The 17,351-nt window shown below is 39.5% G+C and overlaps 1 protein-coding gene across 2 annotated transcripts; it reads right to left on the reverse strand.

Moving 5' to 3' along the window:
- Positions 1 to 4,057: 4,057 nt before the first annotated feature.
- On the reverse strand, positions 4,058 to 17,017 carry LOC139124931 (BTB/POZ domain-containing protein 19-like). Of its 2 annotated transcripts, none has more exons than XM_070691046.1 (3): positions 16,873 to 17,017; positions 13,255 to 13,345; positions 4,058 to 8,446 (listed from the first exon to the last, which is right to left on the reverse strand). In XM_070691046.1, the coding sequence occupies exon 3, from the start codon at positions 8,396 to 8,398 to the stop codon at positions 7,007 to 7,009; it is 1,392 nt and encodes a 463-aa protein (XP_070547147.1). In that variant the 5' UTR covers positions 8,399 to 8,446; positions 13,255 to 13,345; positions 16,873 to 17,017; the 3' UTR covers positions 4,058 to 7,006. The 2 variants fall into 2 exon arrangements, with proteins under 2 accessions (XP_070547147.1, XP_070547146.1); XM_070691045.1 differs by having other exon boundaries at positions 16,868 to 17,017.
- Positions 17,018 to 17,351: the final 334 nt, after the last annotated feature.

Genomic DNA, 17,351 nt, shown 5'->3' on the forward strand with positions numbered 1-17,351 from the left:
AATATGCAAATTAGGATTTGGATGAAGTAAAAATACTCAGTGACTTTCAATAATGTTAAGTCATAGTATCTTCAATATGCATACCAAGTTTCGTCAATTTTGATCCAGTAAATTTAGATATATACTCCTAATTAGGAAATTTCATTAAACATGTAAATTAGTAATTATCTTTCACGTCACCCCTTAATATCTTTCAAAGCTGATATATCTTGGTGTGATCAACATTTGTAGCGAATCTCCTCAAATTGTGTGCAGTCGTTGTCAATATATATCAATTTTTTCGCAAATCATTAATTATGCAAATGAGCAAAAAGTAAGCAAGCCACACCCACCAAAAACTAATCAGTTCTTGCCATTTGCAAACTGAATCTATGTACCAGATTTGATTCTGATCTAATGAGCCGTTTTTGAGATATTGAGTACACAGACAGACAGACAGACACAGACAGACAGACAGACGGACAGACACATAGACAGACAGACATCGCTGCGACATATGCTCACGTGTGTCAACACGTGAGCAAAAAATGAGTTGGTAGAAATGTTTTACATTTTGAAAAAAATGGTAAGGTGTGCATGCATGGAACATTAATAATTTAGAAATGCAGTGGTTGTTGATTCAACAATTTGGTTATTGTTGAATGAAAATCCCTTTGCGCTACTCAGCTACACAGAGCAGAATGTTTTATTAGTCCCCAAGGACACCCTTCGGGGGGGGGGGGGACTTATAGGTTTGGTCATGTCCGTGCGTGCGTGCGTGCGTCCGTCCGTTCATGCAGATATCTCAGAGATGCCTGGAGCGATTTCATTCAAACTTGGTACATAGATTACTTCATATGTCATACATATGCAAGTCAATTTGTTTTGTGATACGATCCAATATGACCGCCAGGCGGCCATTTTATTGCGATTTTTTCATGTAGAGAGCCATAACTCAGGCATTTCTCAACCGATTTTATTCAAAGTTGGTACAAGGACATTGACCAATGTCATAGATATGCACGTCAATTTGTTTTGTGATGCGATCCAATATGGCCACAAGGCGGCCATTTTATAACGATTTTTCATGTACAGAGCCATAACTCTGGCATTTCTCAACCGATTTTATTCAAAGTTGGTACATATGTCATACATATGCACATTGATTTGTTTTGTGATACGATCGAATATGACCACTGTGTTGCCATTTTGTTACGTTTTTTCATGTCTGGAACCATAACTCAGGCATTTCTCAACCGATTTTATTCAAAGTTGGTACAATGACATTGACCTATGTCATACATATGCACATTGATTTGTTTTGTGATACGATCCAATATGGCTGCATGGCAGCCATTTTGTTACATTTTTTTCATATCCTTCGCAAAAACTCAACCGATTTTATTCATCGATTTTATCACAGGCGACCCAATAGGTTCTGAGTTTTTCACACTGTTTTCTCTATCATTTTCTCTTCTTTCTTCATGCTCTGAATGATCGGAATAAATAAAATAAATGGTTTATATAACCATGGATGTAACATCCATGATATAACCTAACCTAGCCTCTGTGACTCTTTATTTATTTTACACTCCATTACAAGGACGTATATCTCTCATACACACATGCTGTAATTAATTAGTCAACACAACTAATTATGCTAATCCGTGGACTTATCAGGGATTTTACGGGTTGGTCAACATCGCGAAAGATAGGAATGGTTACTAAAACGGGAAGGTAAGAAGCTCTCCTGAAATGTGTCCAGAAATTACCAAATTGCGGCCAGTCATGACCATTTATCCACAATCTACTGCAGCCAATGTATTTCGATGGCCGAGGAGAGTCAGCTACTCTAATTTCAAACGTTTAAATGGTCGCGAACAGTGCAAACCCTGCCAGTGCCTTGCCTGCAGTTCATGGCATGAGGACGTCCGTAAAGCAGGAAGTCGGAAGTTGAAACCTTTGACCTTTACGTTGTTTATATGTGGGCAAACTTGTAAACATATTTCCCAGGGACAAGTCTGATTTTGAATAAGGTCAAAGTTCGTGTACGTGGTTCTCTCAATCGGGTGGTGTTGCTAAGGTTTTGTCTGCCCACCGTCCGTGGGTGGAGGGACGGTGGTCTGCCCGTAATAATAATTTTGCTGTATTTTTTCTCACAAACATCGGAAATTCGTTTAAGTTTTAACATGGTTTTAAGAAACATTAATTTTTATATGAGGAATATTCTAGCTCGTATCCTCGAATTAAATCAGCCGATTTTTCTTTGATACAGTTTTTTATATGGTTTGGAGAACTCTTTGGGGCGGCGTCAGATAACAAGTGGAATGAGACAACAACATTTCGTCCATGTAAGGAAATCATATAGCAAGTACTTCTTACGCTGGTGCAAACTCTACGAAATATTATGATATCAAAGATTTATTCCATGATAGTTTACAAGGTTTCTTGTCTAAATTCGCGGAAATAATCAAGAATATCTAAAAAATACTACACGTAATTGTGACCACATTTTGTATGTGTAGAGGTGTTGTTTGCCGTTCCGAACGTATGTTCTACACGTACGCGACGTATGGTTATCACTGATCAGCTGATGATGGAACGTAATTACGTGTAACTAAACTTCTCCATAACGATATGTTACCGGCAGACATGGAGATAATAGCGAGTGAATAGAAATGACGGTGACTGGTGCTGCTAAAAATTCTCACAGGCTTCTTAACGTAGTGGCCGACATCATCGGTGATGTCAGTTTATGTTTCGATATTGCGAGGTCACCGCCGACGTGACTTTAGTGACGGGCTGCACTGAGCCTCGTCAATCGCTTGTACGCCAGAAAAAGAACGGTCTGCGAGTAGTCATGTCGGAAAAAGCTGGAAAACGGCGATAGTTTGGTGATTTTTGAGCGGATTTCTGGTAGTGGTAGGCCCCTAATAACCATGTTGTCGATGAGTGTTGGCAATATTTAATTTGGGTGGAAAATTTTCGAAATATCGACAAACAAAGTTGCGACAAGCGTGCTGTCGGGCAGAACATGGACGTTCCCATGGCTGTGAATCCCGTCCGAAAACACCACAGCTATGGACCCAAAGCTAGCCTAACAGTACAAACGAAGTTTTATAGCCCGTGCGCCGCTTCTTTCGGGAATTTTGTGCACTAACAGCATAAGGCGCGATTGAAAATCGATGGATTCCTTAGACTAGTAGGGAGCTAGAAACTAGCTCCATGTAGCGACCGACTCTCTTTTATTAGGCGAAAAAAGTAACCGGCGAGATTAACTCTTTGACGCCGTAGAGTCATTCTAGTCATGAGCTTGGTTGCTACCGTATACCAGAAAACAACCGACTTTGACGTCAAAGGCCTGTTGCTGGTACGTACTTTAAGACAGAAAATAACGATGTTACCGGTAGACATGGAGTTAATAGCGAGTGCAGAGAAATGAAGGTGACTGGTTTAAAAAATTCACAGTGCTGGCAAAAATTCTCCAGTGCGTGCTGTTGCTAATGTGTCACCATTGTGCCTTGAATCACGACGCGGTTTGTAAATTATACTTGGTATATACACTCCCAGAAAACGACGACGTGAAACAAACATCTATATAATTTTGTTGAAAAACTCATGAAACGGCCACTCCGGTGATCTTTTTCTGCTTGGTCGGTCGATACTTTCTGGTGGCATTTGTTACATGGAGCAGGACCATAATTAGTTATGTTAGAATTTGGCGCTTGGCAACGAAAAGCATGCGCGTTTCCAGCGTTCCTTTCAATCTAACTTCCGTTTATTTTTGAATAATGAGCAGTGTTTGTTTGCGCATATCATGAATATATAAGCGTCCACTAGGTTTACGGACGTCCTCGGGACATGTTTCCCAAGATCTTCATACCTTCCCCTTTTTCATTAACATCACTATCTTTCCGATGTTGACCAACCTCTGATAAGTCCACGGATTAGCATAATTAGTTGTGTTGACTAATTAATTACAGCATGTGTGTATGAGAGATATACGTCCTTGTAATGGAGTGTAAAATAAATAAAGAGTCACAGAGGCTAGGTTAGGTTATATAAACCATTTATTTTATTTATTCCGATCATTCAGAGCATGAAGAAAGAAGAGAAAATGATAGAGAAAACAGTGTGAAAAACTCAGAACCTATTGGGTCGCCTGTGATTTTATTCAAACTTAGTACAAGGACATTGACCTATGTCATACATATGCACATTGATTTGTTTTGTGATACGATCCAATATGGCCACCGTGTGGCCATTTTTTCACAATTTTTTCATGTCTGGAACCATAACTCAGACATGTATAAAGCTAATTTATTCAAAGTTGGTACAAGGACATCAACTTATGTTATACATATGTATGTCGATTTGCTTCACGATATGGGCCAATATGGCCACATGGATGCAATTTTGTTATGTTTTTTTTCACGTCGAGAGCCATAACTCTGGCATATCTCAACCAATTTTATTCAAAGTTGGTACATGGACATTGACTTATGTCATATACATATACGTGTTGATTTTTTAAACAATAACATTAAATATCGCTGCGTGGCGGCGATTTTGTTACGACTTTCTCATGTACAGAGCCATAACTCAGACATATTTCCACCAGAATCATTCAAAGTTGGTACAAGGACATTGACCTATTTCATACATATGCTCGTCAATTTCTTTCACGTATGTAGCAGTATCATGTCAATTATTGAACTTTTGTAATTAGGCTGATATGTCAAGAAATACTGCATCAAATTTCATGAAACTTTGTACAGATGTTCAGCTCACATTGCATTAACAGTGAAAAAGACATTTATCAGTGTCATTTTAATTAATCTGCAATTGCATATGTAATGAACTTTCCTAATTAGAGTGATATATTCACAAACACAGCGTCAAATTTAATGAAACTTGATACAGATTTTGATCTCATAGTGTTGTAAATACTGCATCAAACTTTATGAAATATGGTACCAGTGATTATCTGTTAGTGTTAGGATAGTATGGAAAAATGTTTTGCAACATCCTGTTGATTAATTCCTAGTTGACTCATTTAATGACCTTTAGGATGGTGGCCTACATTGGTTTTATGTTTTCATTACCATGGAACTCATTCTTGGCCATTGAGCGCCATCTGTATCAAAGTATTGTTATCACAGACCTAATTAATGAAGAGGACTCTATCCTCTCTGAGGACTTGTAATCAAAGTACCCATTAACAAGTGGGGACTGTGTCATCAACGATGACTTGTTTCAGGGGCCTTGAAAGATTAGTGTAGATTTTGCTCGGTTTTGCAAAATAATTATCATTTCTAGGAATGACATAACATGAATGGCAAAGAAAGTGTCCCTTCAAAAACTGACAACTTTTTTGGTTCGTTTATCTTCATTGACAAGGTTTTGGTATTTGCCAATACTTTTGTACTTGAAAACACAACTGTTCACAATATACTTGGAATTTGACGTTTTGTGTGAATGAATTTATTTTACAGATCACAGGATGGCAGCTTATATGTTTGGCGGTAAATTTTCAAAATATGAAAACATTTCTACCAACTGATTTTTATTTTCGGTAAGTCGGGTTACCACATTCAAAAAATCGTTTAATCTTGCCTTTGTATTTGTCAAAATGCACAAACTTGCACTCAAACGTCTGGTATACCACGGGCAAAACACACTAGTCAATTCAAGATATGACAAAAAAGGCTAAAAGGGAACATCAAATGAAGTGATCGGGTCTCTTGTTCACGCCCACAACCAGACTTTCCTGCATATACACAGTTTTTAAATCGATTGATTTGCTCCATGTTCCTCCCTTTACTGATTTACTGTCTCTTTTCTCATTTTGGAAGTTTGCAGGATTTCCCAGTTTTTATTTTCTTCATTTGCATATACTTGACACTGATATATTCATTTGAACAAATTCGTATCTCCACTCCTGGGTGCACCTGTACACCAAATACTAAGCTAGTAAGTGCTGCGGTTTGGAGTTTTTTAATGTGGACATACGTACAGACATAGAGATGCTGCTGTCCTACCATATGAGCTCTCTTCGGTATATATACATATACCAAATGTGAGCTAATAAAAAGTGCTAGAAAACAACACAAAGTGTTTGTTTAAAGGAGCTGTGGCCATAATTTAGTTTAATCTTGTTGTTTCACATTTCTTCTTCAAATGGGGTCTAACAGATTTACATAATTAACCTTTTCTCATTTACGCTCTGAAGTTACACCACTATGGAAAAATCTGACATATAAAATTTGTTCTTGCGACCAATTTTAGGCTGCAAATGAATGGCTAAAGCAAACTTCAAAAACATCAACAGCAACAAAGAAACAAAAACAGCAGAAATGACTAGAGAATGAAGGTTCACTGTAACACCCGATACACTTGACATTTCAAATGTACTCTCTATCTCTTCACAAATAACAGTCAAAACAACTACATTGAGTTCTTGAGTTATCTTATCTAATTTGAACTCTGCGTTCAGCAGACTGTCAACAGCAACTTCTGTCCAAACATTAGTTTTAAATTGGCCAAGACGTGTGATCCAATTCCCTTTGGAAGAATATATCATATTTTAAGGGAATGAATTTGTTTCATTGCTAAAGCAAACGTTTCGAGCGAAAATGCAATCTCGAATACTGTGTATCCTTGCATATGATACCTCTACAGTGCGCTTCACCTAGGTACCACAACACAGCGTATTTGGACACTTTATTTAAAATGTGTGGCTTTTTTATTTACCGTACTTTCTGTAGAGAAAACCATCAGCTCTTCAACTCTTAACTAAAATTGTAGAAACAGTTACATTGTAGATTAAATGTTTTGAACTTGTATCTCTCAGTCCTGACAGAGAGGTTGCCCCACACTCAGTGGCTCTTAATACATTGTGACACCCAAGCTATACGTTTGTTTTGTATGTGAAATATGTCCGTCTCATACACTGAGTTGCGGTACCTAGGTGAAATGCACTGTATTACCGGTATACCTCTGATCTTAACACGCACACTGGCCTGATTTACAACCTACACATTGCATCTAGAAATATAACCCTGATGGTAAAAGTAACACTTGCAGGATGAACTTTGATGCCGGTGAAGGCACATAGAATGGGAATTGTGCATGTGTTTTGTCGACACTGTGCCAGATTATGCGGATTTTGTTGGCTGGCTGGAATAGTAAACATGTCATCCAAGGCATCGGAATATGGGTCATCCTCCACGTCAACATAGGCAATATGTGGAATTTTCTCTCCAACTTGTCCGTATCTTCTTATAACGCTAAGTATCTTTCCTGTCTTGCTATCACTAAGTCTCACTCGCAGTGAATACGTTCCCTGTTCCATTGGCAAAAGCCTCAAGTAAAGCCCCCATAAATGACCATTTCTCATCCTACATACATCTACATTCAACCTTCGTGGTTGAGGTTGCAGAGATATGCCGTTGGCAAATGATTTGGGATACATGGGTATACTGTGTTGATAACCAAGGAACCTCTGTTGTATGTTATCAATGGAGAGGGTTATCTCTGGCTCTGGGCATGGGCTGTGCCCATATTCACGTGATTGATACGAGCTCATAGGATTACCAGCAGCCGCCACTTTCCTTCCCATCGCTAAGAATTTGTACGCTCCATAAAAATATGGAGTGAATTTGTTCGGATGTTGCCTATACAGCAAGGAATGTTCAATGGCATCAAGTTGCTCTGGCATCATTCGACAGAATCGAAGTATTGGAAGGACACAATCCAAGTACTCAGAAATATTGGCCTCGTGATCCGCACTTTGCAGCCAACATACCACACATCGGTATAGTGTGTATTCATCCTTGATGACAACGTTTGACGATCTAAGGATTGAACATATTTGATCAACACTCAAATTAAGCCATTCAGGGGTTTTCACTACTTCATTTAAATTTTCTTCAATCAACTCACGACATTCAGGCTCAAGATGCGTTAAATTATGGCATGCAGCGTGTCCCCACCACTGCAATGCTCCCTTTAAATTCCTGGACTGTATCACCTGTCTGGCCATATAATCTTCACAGACTGATTTAAGCAGAGCAACATTGTATTTATCTGCTAATGCCAGTATTGGAAGTGTATCAGAAACTCTTAGCTCGACTTGTCCTGTATACATGAACTTAAGAAAGTCCCCAAACACTGCAGCACATTCAGGCGTTTCTTCCAACTTCACGGTATCTTTCTTGGAATCTTCCCATCTAGATTCTGTAAGCATAGTGCGCATGACATCACTCAAATTGGCCAGCAGAAACTTATGTGCGTAGTACGATATGTCACCAACTTGTAAGACCACGTCACTGAGGTCAGGAGAGTTGTAATGATCAGATAATGTACTGATGAATGAATCAGTTGAACCAACCATCTCTTTACCTTCTGTGGCCTGCATTTTATCAAATTGACGCAAAAATCTGTCTGGTTCGAAATCTTCCAATATCTAAAATGAAAAATGATATAACATTGTATAATATCATGGAAATTGCTGTATTCAGATATGCATTGAATAATATACTGGAGATTAAATATTTTTCTACAGCACCTGAAGACTATTTAGGAAGAAAGATGTGAAAATTATTGTTTCACAGCCACAAAAAGTAAGAATGACGGAGTTGTATTGAGCAGGCCGACAGAAATTTAATATGCAAAAGAAAAATGAAATGCTGATCATTAACATGAGTCTGCAGTATGTGAAGATAATTCTTTAGGGGCCGCGGATAATTAAAACGTGTGCAAGGTAAATGAAACTAAGTGCGTTTGTCCTCAACCCCCCCCCCCCCCCCTTAACGAAAGTTTGGAAGTGCGAAAATCCAACCAAGCCTCATTCTGTATCCAACAATCGGTGATGACGTCACTATGAAATCATGCATACGCTATCCCCACATCACATCACTGGACTCTATGCACAGTCTCTCATCCAACTGCTATGCTTCACTGTATGTAACCACTGCCTATTATCAGTATAGTAATAAAGTAGTCAACAATAGTATTAGATAACTTTGCCTCTAAACTGCTTTCTCAGACCTGGTCATATTCCACACAATTTATAAATTTTTAGACAAGTGCTTGCCCATGAAATATTGAACCAACATTGGAAACTTATTAATTAATTAACAAATAACTATTTTAAAATCATTTCTCAAAACGTACACATTTAGCAGAACAATTATCAAATGTCATCAACTTTGTCTTTCAAAACATATTGATTTGAATGTTAGCCATGAAAGTCTCGAGAAAAGTCTCAGATGTAATTTCCATCACAATATCACTAATTGTTGATTTCCAGCTCGCTTTGGAAAAAAACTTGAATTGGGCATATGCAATGAAATGTCATATTGTGTAATACAATATTTGATCAACATGACTGATTTCTGTTTGTGGAAGCTTGGAAGCTATCCCACTCTGACAAATTGCACCATGCTGTCTTACCAAAAGTGCAGTTATAGCCCAGGGCCTCATAAGTGGCTATTTAAGGTAGCGACTCGGGTTCATTGTCACTTATTTTCAATCCTCATTTTCACAAAGAAGACGTGGTCACACACCCGACATGTGGTACTTTTTTTATCTGCTCGGTCACCGAAGAGTTCAGAAAATTTGTTAGTTTTTTAAAAACAGTGCGCATACGGCTGTTTTACTCAAAAACACGTGTTTTTTAGTTTTTTTACTCAAAAAAGTGTAAGTACAAATCTCCAATCGGCCTTGGTGATCTGTTTACGGCAATCGACGGCTGGGTATACTGGGCAAAAAACAGTGTCCCGGATTTTTGAAATTCGCTTTTGTTTTCGCACAATGCACCTTCAAAGTGTCAACTTGACGTTTTTTGCATAAATTATCGGCCTTTGTTCACGTTTGTCAGGATATCTTCACTTCCAGGCCCTTTATCGGAAATCTGAGACACGGTCTTTAAGATATATTCATTCACTGTCCACAGGTGAAAAATCAGGCTAGTCTGTCCAGGCGCCGCCGACTTATACTTATTTGAATAATGTACGCACTGCCAAAACGGAACTGAGAAAATCGACGATTTGTGTAAACGACCTATGCGTCACACATTGTGACCAAGAAGTCCGACTCGCGCACCATTTTCTGCGAATTTTTACACCAGGAATAAGTTGAAATATTTAGAGTCAGTTTTGCGAATTTTGAATATGTTTAGGATTGCAGATCGTGTGAAAACAGAAAGAATTATACACTGAACTGGCAAATGCTTAGTGCCAGCAGTGGGTGGTATTTACACAACAAACACAGAGGGGTAATTAGCGATTTAATCCATTTTTGGAACGTTTAACTAGCATATTAACTGTATACTGTTGTCTCAACGGTTACAATCTGGTTACCAGAGTTCACAGTCAAGACGAAGACGTCGAAACTTGCGTACAAAAGTCTATCCGATCGAGACTTATGTGCTGTCGTCGCGCGATCGCGTCGGGCATTCACTTGTTCTTGACTCAAGTTGTCTACTTCCTGTCTCGCGATCGGCAATTTATGCATGTTCTTTGTGAAAAGTGATTGTCAAGTTCATGTTAGCGCCGACACTGTGTGAACGGGATGTCACTTGCTAGTTTTCCTACCTCAAGATGAGACGAACACACGTAACTCTTGACAACATAAAACTGTCTGTCGTATTTCTTAGCTTTTGCACCGCACTGCAAACTTGTCGCCCTTCGTTACGACGGGAGAGATTGACTCGTGTTATTTTTTCAAACTTTATTTATATGTGTTCTTGTACCGACTTTGTCAAACTAATAATAATCACGCCGTAGCGTAGAACAGTGCAGGCTGTCATCGACAGCGTGTTCCGAGAGACAGAGTATCGACTAGTCTACAGTGGAGTCACTCGACTTGCGCAATACCAGCGCACACATAATTATTTCGGAGATTTTTACTTTTAGTCAAACTTTCGATCACTGCCCTCATTTTTGAAAAATTGCTAGTTTCAGCACTTCTTGAAGTTGAGCTGGGTTTGTTTTACGTTCAGTGTTGAGGTCCAGCTAGCAGTTGTGGAGTCTGCGGGTAATTTATAAGTTTAGACAACACGCACACAAGAATCATTTGTGAACCCTCGCAATTCACGTTTGACATAATTTAATTTTTGGGTTATATTTAAAGAAAGAAAAGGCATGAAATAAAAAAAATATTTGCATTTCGTTTCGAAAAATTAGCAGATCGGTGAACTTGCTCTTGTGAATCTACATTATGTGTGTATGAACTCCTGCACTGGCTTCGGAAACTCCTTGACATAAATGTCGCGTGATGTCGGGTACGGTGTTGTTCAAGGTTTCTCAGCAGACAAGAAAAGACTGCACGATAGAAAACTCGAGTTTAAAAATATAAAAGTACACGATACTAACACCAAGCATGTACAGCAAGAGTGATAAAATTATCGCAACTAACAGAAGTTTCACCTCGCTCAGGATAATTTTTGGACTCGGGTATGTAATCAGCATAGCCTAATATGTTCGAAAAGCAGCGTGTCAAATACTTTCATAGTTGTTGAACTGAGCACGTCTCCGTTATCGTCTGCGTCCTCGGCCAAATCTGACTCTTCACTGCATTCTTGATCGTTATTGCAGGGAGTATTAGCCAAAGTCCGATTGTTTTACATTTAAATCGACCTTTGCGCACGTTGCCGTCTTTTTCACGTCCGCTTTTGTGGACCTCGCTTGCTTTTTCGACGGTACGGAGCGCGAGCGCCGGCTTTGGTCTGCTCGACGTGTTTGCCGTACCGATACATGCGGAGTTCAAAACGCACAGTAAGTGAGGCTACCCACAATTCCCCTTGATTTGTTCACTCAGACATTTTTTGCCAAAGGCTTTTTCAATTTTATCGGTTTCTTAACAATTTTTAACTTACAATTGAAGTTCAGGATTATTTGTCAAGACTATGTTCCAAAATTATTGATTATGTTTACAATTCAAGTGTAAATTTAATGAGAAGTTGATGTTTGGAGGTGCTAAAAATTGCACACTTGTCAAGATAAAGTTATCAGCAACTAAGATGGTCTCATCATACCACCTGTCAGACATGCAAATTTCCTTTGTTACGAACATTAAAAAAAATCAATATCCTTTCTTTTGCCAACACAGATGCAATTTATTCCCTTAGTTTCCTTGAAAATATTGTGTATGGCTGTCAAAAATCTATGTCGACAAAATTACAAAATTGCTATCTCCTCCGCGGAAAAGGGGTTGATCTTCTCATTATTCACAGTGAGATATCAGAAAATTATGATGATCAGAACTATGTTGCCAGAATTTCGAAATATGGACCGAGTTGTTCTGTGTACAGAAGAAATTTGCTTCAATTCAGTGAGTGATCTCCGTGTGTACAGATCATGGAGCATTGTGGGTAGCCTCACTTACTGTGAAACGCTGAGCCTAACATTGAAGCTAGCGCATGCGCACTATACCGCAAAGCCTGTACATAATCTCTGCGTGATTATCAAAGATATCGTGGTCGGTAATCCGCGACCGTTAAGACAAAAGGGAAATAATGGCACGCGGTGTAGCTGATAGTTTGCCATTTCAGTAATATTTCAGGAATTTCCCGGTACAATGTGACCCAACACCTTTCCCCAAAAGAAAGACCATGTGTCAGTGGTTCGAAATTTGAAATAAAAAAAAAATTGCTAAAATTGACCTTTGAACCTGAGTCGCATCGTTAAGTCAATATTACAGCGTTTTTCTTTCTTTTTCAATGTTACAAATAAACCAGCTGAAGAGCACAACACTTGTGCAGCTGTCTTTTGTGTAGCTTGTATTGGCATGTATAGTGCGCCCTCAACGGGGAATGTGATCATATGTAAATACCACCTTCAGTTCCATGACCTCTAGCCATTCCTACTTCTCGCCATATGGCTGGCCATGCGTACAGATGTCGCTGTGTTTACTGTACTAATATATAAGCATAGCGAGAACAGGAAGTAGGCATGGCTAGAGGTCACGGAACTAAAGGTCACATTTACGAGGACGCACTATACATGCCAATACAAGCTACACAAAAGACAGCTACACAAGTGTTGTGCTCTTCAGCTGGTTTATTTGTAACATTGAAAAAGAAAGAAAAAACGCTGTAATATTGACTTAAATAGACACTTATGAGGCCCTGTGGTTATAGTTGCAACCAGAAGAATGGAGCTATTCAATAATCACAGGCTCAAATTCAAAAGGTATTGCTACAAAGTGAATGAAAGGGTGGGATGGAGTATTCAAGGTTGTGTATATAGTTAAGTACTGCATTTTACTTACCTTTATAAACTCCTGGGTAATTCTCACAAATTTTAATACAGAATTCTCAAACTGTTGTCGTATATCTTATTCTTCAAAAAAGTTGTATACCCTGTTGAAAGAGTTGAAAAGATAAACATAAGACATGACAATTAATTATTTTTTACTCTCGGTCAAAGAATTTTGAAAAATGTTAACAAGTGACATAACAGCTGATAAAGCTCCACTGTATTACATAGAGAATAACTATTTATGACACATGTGTTGATAAAGAAGTTGGAAATCTTTGATAGCTCATTTCAGGATGGCCTGACCACAAAATTGCAAAAATAGCTACAAAAATACAATATTGAAAATTTTATCATAATTTGAACAGATAACATTAATATCATCCATAAGAAAAAGTCTACCAAATATCAAAGCTATCACACAAGCTGTTTTTAAGAAACACATTTTTTTTCACCATAAACGGCAAAAATTTCCCCAACTATACAATATCGCAGATTTCATCATATTTCAATGTATCATATACCCATGCCCATATTGCTTCATCCTAGTGATGTTTACTGTAAAATATCAGCTGTAATGTATTTCACAGTAAACGTTGAGATATGCACGATAAACGTCAATGGTTTTAGAGCGTTCTGAAACTAGATTTACTATTTGATGGTAAACAACATAAACAAACAAAATGGCTGCTACTCTCTGCTTGCAAAGTGATGTCGACAACATAAATATTTGAACAGCTTTGATGAAAACATATATTTCAGGTTGCTAAATACAGAAATAACAGTCTTGTAATGTTTTCCAATGTTTTTCTGTTGAAGTTCTTGTACTTTTTAGACAAGCTCTAGCTTACTTCAAAACAGGTAGTGAGTTTGTGGTGTGACAGCAATGTTAGGCGCACAATGCCTGTTGACATGGCACTTTAACCAGTGTAAACAAACAAAATGGTGGCCCGTCTCCCTGCAGCATTCTACACCCACCACGATTGGTCCCAAAAATTATCTAAATATTGTATGAAATGATTACAGTATATGAATCACTGTAATAAGTCAAGGCTGGGAGTGCTGTCACTAATCATTTGAGTGACCGAGGTGTCATATTTGGCCAAAATGCCATCATATCAATCGTAGAACTTTTTGAAAGTCCTCATAAGTCTTTCAATGTGTATCCCCGGGTCATTAGTTTTTTGTGCAATGGTTTACCTTATTTGATTTTATTAATTTTGACTGTGATATTTCAAATAAAGAGTTCAACTCCAAACCGTCTGACTGCTTTCTTTATTACTACGAGTAATTTTATTAATTTTGACTTTGGTATTTCAAATAAACAGTTCGACTCCACACCGTCTGACTGCTTTATGTATTACCAACAAGTCCTTATCTCCTCTCCAACTTGTATATACACCACTATAATTGCTCTGAAAACATTGCCAACTTGCTAATCTGCTGTCTGTATCAGCGGATTAATTAATCCTTATTTTAATGCCTGTGGGACAGCTTTGGTGTTGACTCAATCACTTAATCCGCTGATAGTGGGGATCATTTATAATTTCAAAATTGGAATCATCACTTTTGTCATACAGCTTGGTGTGTAGCCCACTAGTACCCACTTGTAGGAACAGCTTTAGATATGAAGCCGAGTTCTAATTACCCTTGGTAAAAAATTCTTACCCTTGGTCAAAGGCCCAGTGGCCAGCTATTAGGCCCAGTCACCGGCCATATGATACGTTCATGCGAGATATGGATGGTCACTGGGCCCTTGCTGTGCTTTGCTGGCAAACTAACAGTTTTGGACGTCATAAGAACAAATATTTTTGCAGTCTGTGAGTGGTTGAGTTAATCAGGTTGGCATAGATTGGAATCGAGTTGATTTTCGGCTGAAAGTGGTCAGAAAAGTAGTTTTTCGTGTGCAGTCTTGGACTGCTTGTTGCCAGTTTTGTATAATAGTAGGGCTGTGGTGGGAGGCCGTGTAATGCCAGGAACACACAGCATCGTACGCAGGGCTATAGGTCAGCATGGTCATTTGCTTAAACCTGACTTGGTTCGTTATACACATGTCTATGGGGCGCACAGGCTCACAGCGGACTTGGAGCAAAAGTATGCTAAAAATGATAATGGTTCCTATATAGCGTACATGTACATGTCCACAAATTGTGTGCAAGGCCCTAAACGATCATTATTACCCCCTTGTCACTGGACCTAATTTGATACCACTCAACTCCCTGGGAAGCAATCGACAGCTGAGCAGCTAATCATCACAGCAGCAGAGCTAAACGCACACATTACAACCACTGTCCTCTCAGGTACCCATCACTCCTGGGTGGGGGGTAGCTGCAAAATTGTAGCTCTACGGTGAGGCGGTCGGTGAGTTTTGGTTTTTGCGACCTCGCTCACCAGTAGAGCTACAATGCCGAAGGCCCTGTAGCATACAAAATAAGCAAGCTGCACATGGCATGGCATTTTGATGTAAAATCCCATATATTTACTGCATTTGGTCATACTGATTTATCACTACTGAAGATTAAACGCTATACTACACTAACCTTGTCGTGTATGGGGCTTGGTATTTGTTCAAACACGTCGATCGCGTTCCAAAAACATTTCTTGGAGCCGCCATTACCAACTTCCGGTAATGGCGGCTCCCTGAAACACGCTCAATGTTTATGGAACGCGATCGACGTGTCTGTGCTTATACCAAACCCAATAAACGACAAGGTTAGTGTAGTATAGTGTTTAGTCGTTAGTGATAAATCGGTACGACCAAATGCAGTAAATATGTGGGATTTAACATGAAAATGCCGCACCATGTGTGGCGCGCTTATTTTGTATGCTACAGGGCCTTCGGCATTGTAGCTCTACTGGTGAGCGAGGTCGCAAAAACCAAAACTCACCGACCGCCTCACCGTAGAGCTACTATTTTGCAGCTAGGGTGGGGGGCAATGAGGAATAACGTGCCTTGCTCAAGGACACAACACCATAGTCATGCCGGGGCTCGAACTCGCCATCCCGTGCGTACCGTGCTGTGTGATGTGTTCTCGGCGTGATACGGCCTCCCGCCACAGGAGGCTGTACTTAGAGTTATACCGGTACCGGTAGTAGGGCTGTGGTGGGAGGCCGTATAACGCCGGAAACACACAGCACGGTACGCAGGGCCTAGGGCGTCCACTGTTCTAGCCTCTGGCCATGCTGCCGCCCACATAGCTCTGGCTCTGCGTACGATGTATGTTCCCAGTGTTACATGGCCTCCAGCCACAGGAGGCTGTACGCCGATCGTACGCATGACAAAGTTTAATGGTAGCTAGGGTCAATCGGGGCTCAAGTCCATGAATGCTAACAACTGATCTAGCCTCAAGAAATATCGAATTTTAGAAATGCTATACTTGGAAATGTATATACTCATAGTACTAAAAATAATACTTTATCACTCTCTTTCGCTGTCAGGCAAAAGCCCGCTGTATATAAAGACAGCGCGCTGCAGCGTCGGTTAACACATATCGCATGGCGCCAAGTCAGAAGCGGTAAGATGGACAAGCAGTACACCAAGCTACACGCTGTTCTCGCAAACTTGGCCTTTCGCAGTTTTCAAACCACAACATTTAAGTATGGATTTAAGTAGTAAGCGTACGTACTTTACCGAACCATCACTCGTATTGGAGATGTAGAGGTGACTGCAGATTCGAAGACAACTTTGCGAGCTCAACTGCCATTAGGTCTGGAACTGTCCTGATTAGTGTTTCGGATTCGCAGTCAAAACTTTGTCACTTCTCTGCAATGCACTGACTCCCTGTATACTTCGATTAGCACCTAATCTCGTAACTAATATGAAATAAATGCTTTAAAATGAATCTGAGGAACTCTTCAAATGTTTATGACACTTTTCTCAGAATAGACTTGCGAGTTATCCGAAAAAAACTTGTAATCAGAAAATGTCTTTATCCAATACCCACACGCGGTGCGTACACAGTCCCTCAGCTGGCTGGGAGGTATATAGGTACCTGCGAGAGGAAACGAAACAGACATTTATGCAGTCGATCACATCCAGCTTCATTTCGCAATGTCTTAATTATTTCAACTAGGTTCGTTCCCCGCTAATGTGAAGCCTCTTTGACCTTT

The sequence above is a fragment of the Ptychodera flava genome (genome assembly GCF_041260155.1).
Source record: "Ptychodera flava strain L36383 chromosome 23 unlocalized genomic scaffold, AS_Pfla_20210202 Scaffold_24__1_contigs__length_23054250_pilon, whole genome shotgun sequence".
NCBI lineage: Eukaryota > Metazoa > Hemichordata > Enteropneusta > Ptychoderidae > Ptychodera > Ptychodera flava.

Coding starts and splice junctions, on each gene's coding strand:
- LOC139124931 (XM_070691046.1), bottom strand. CDS start 8,398: ATGCAGGCCACAGAAGGTAAAGAGATGGTTGGTTCAACTGATTCATTC.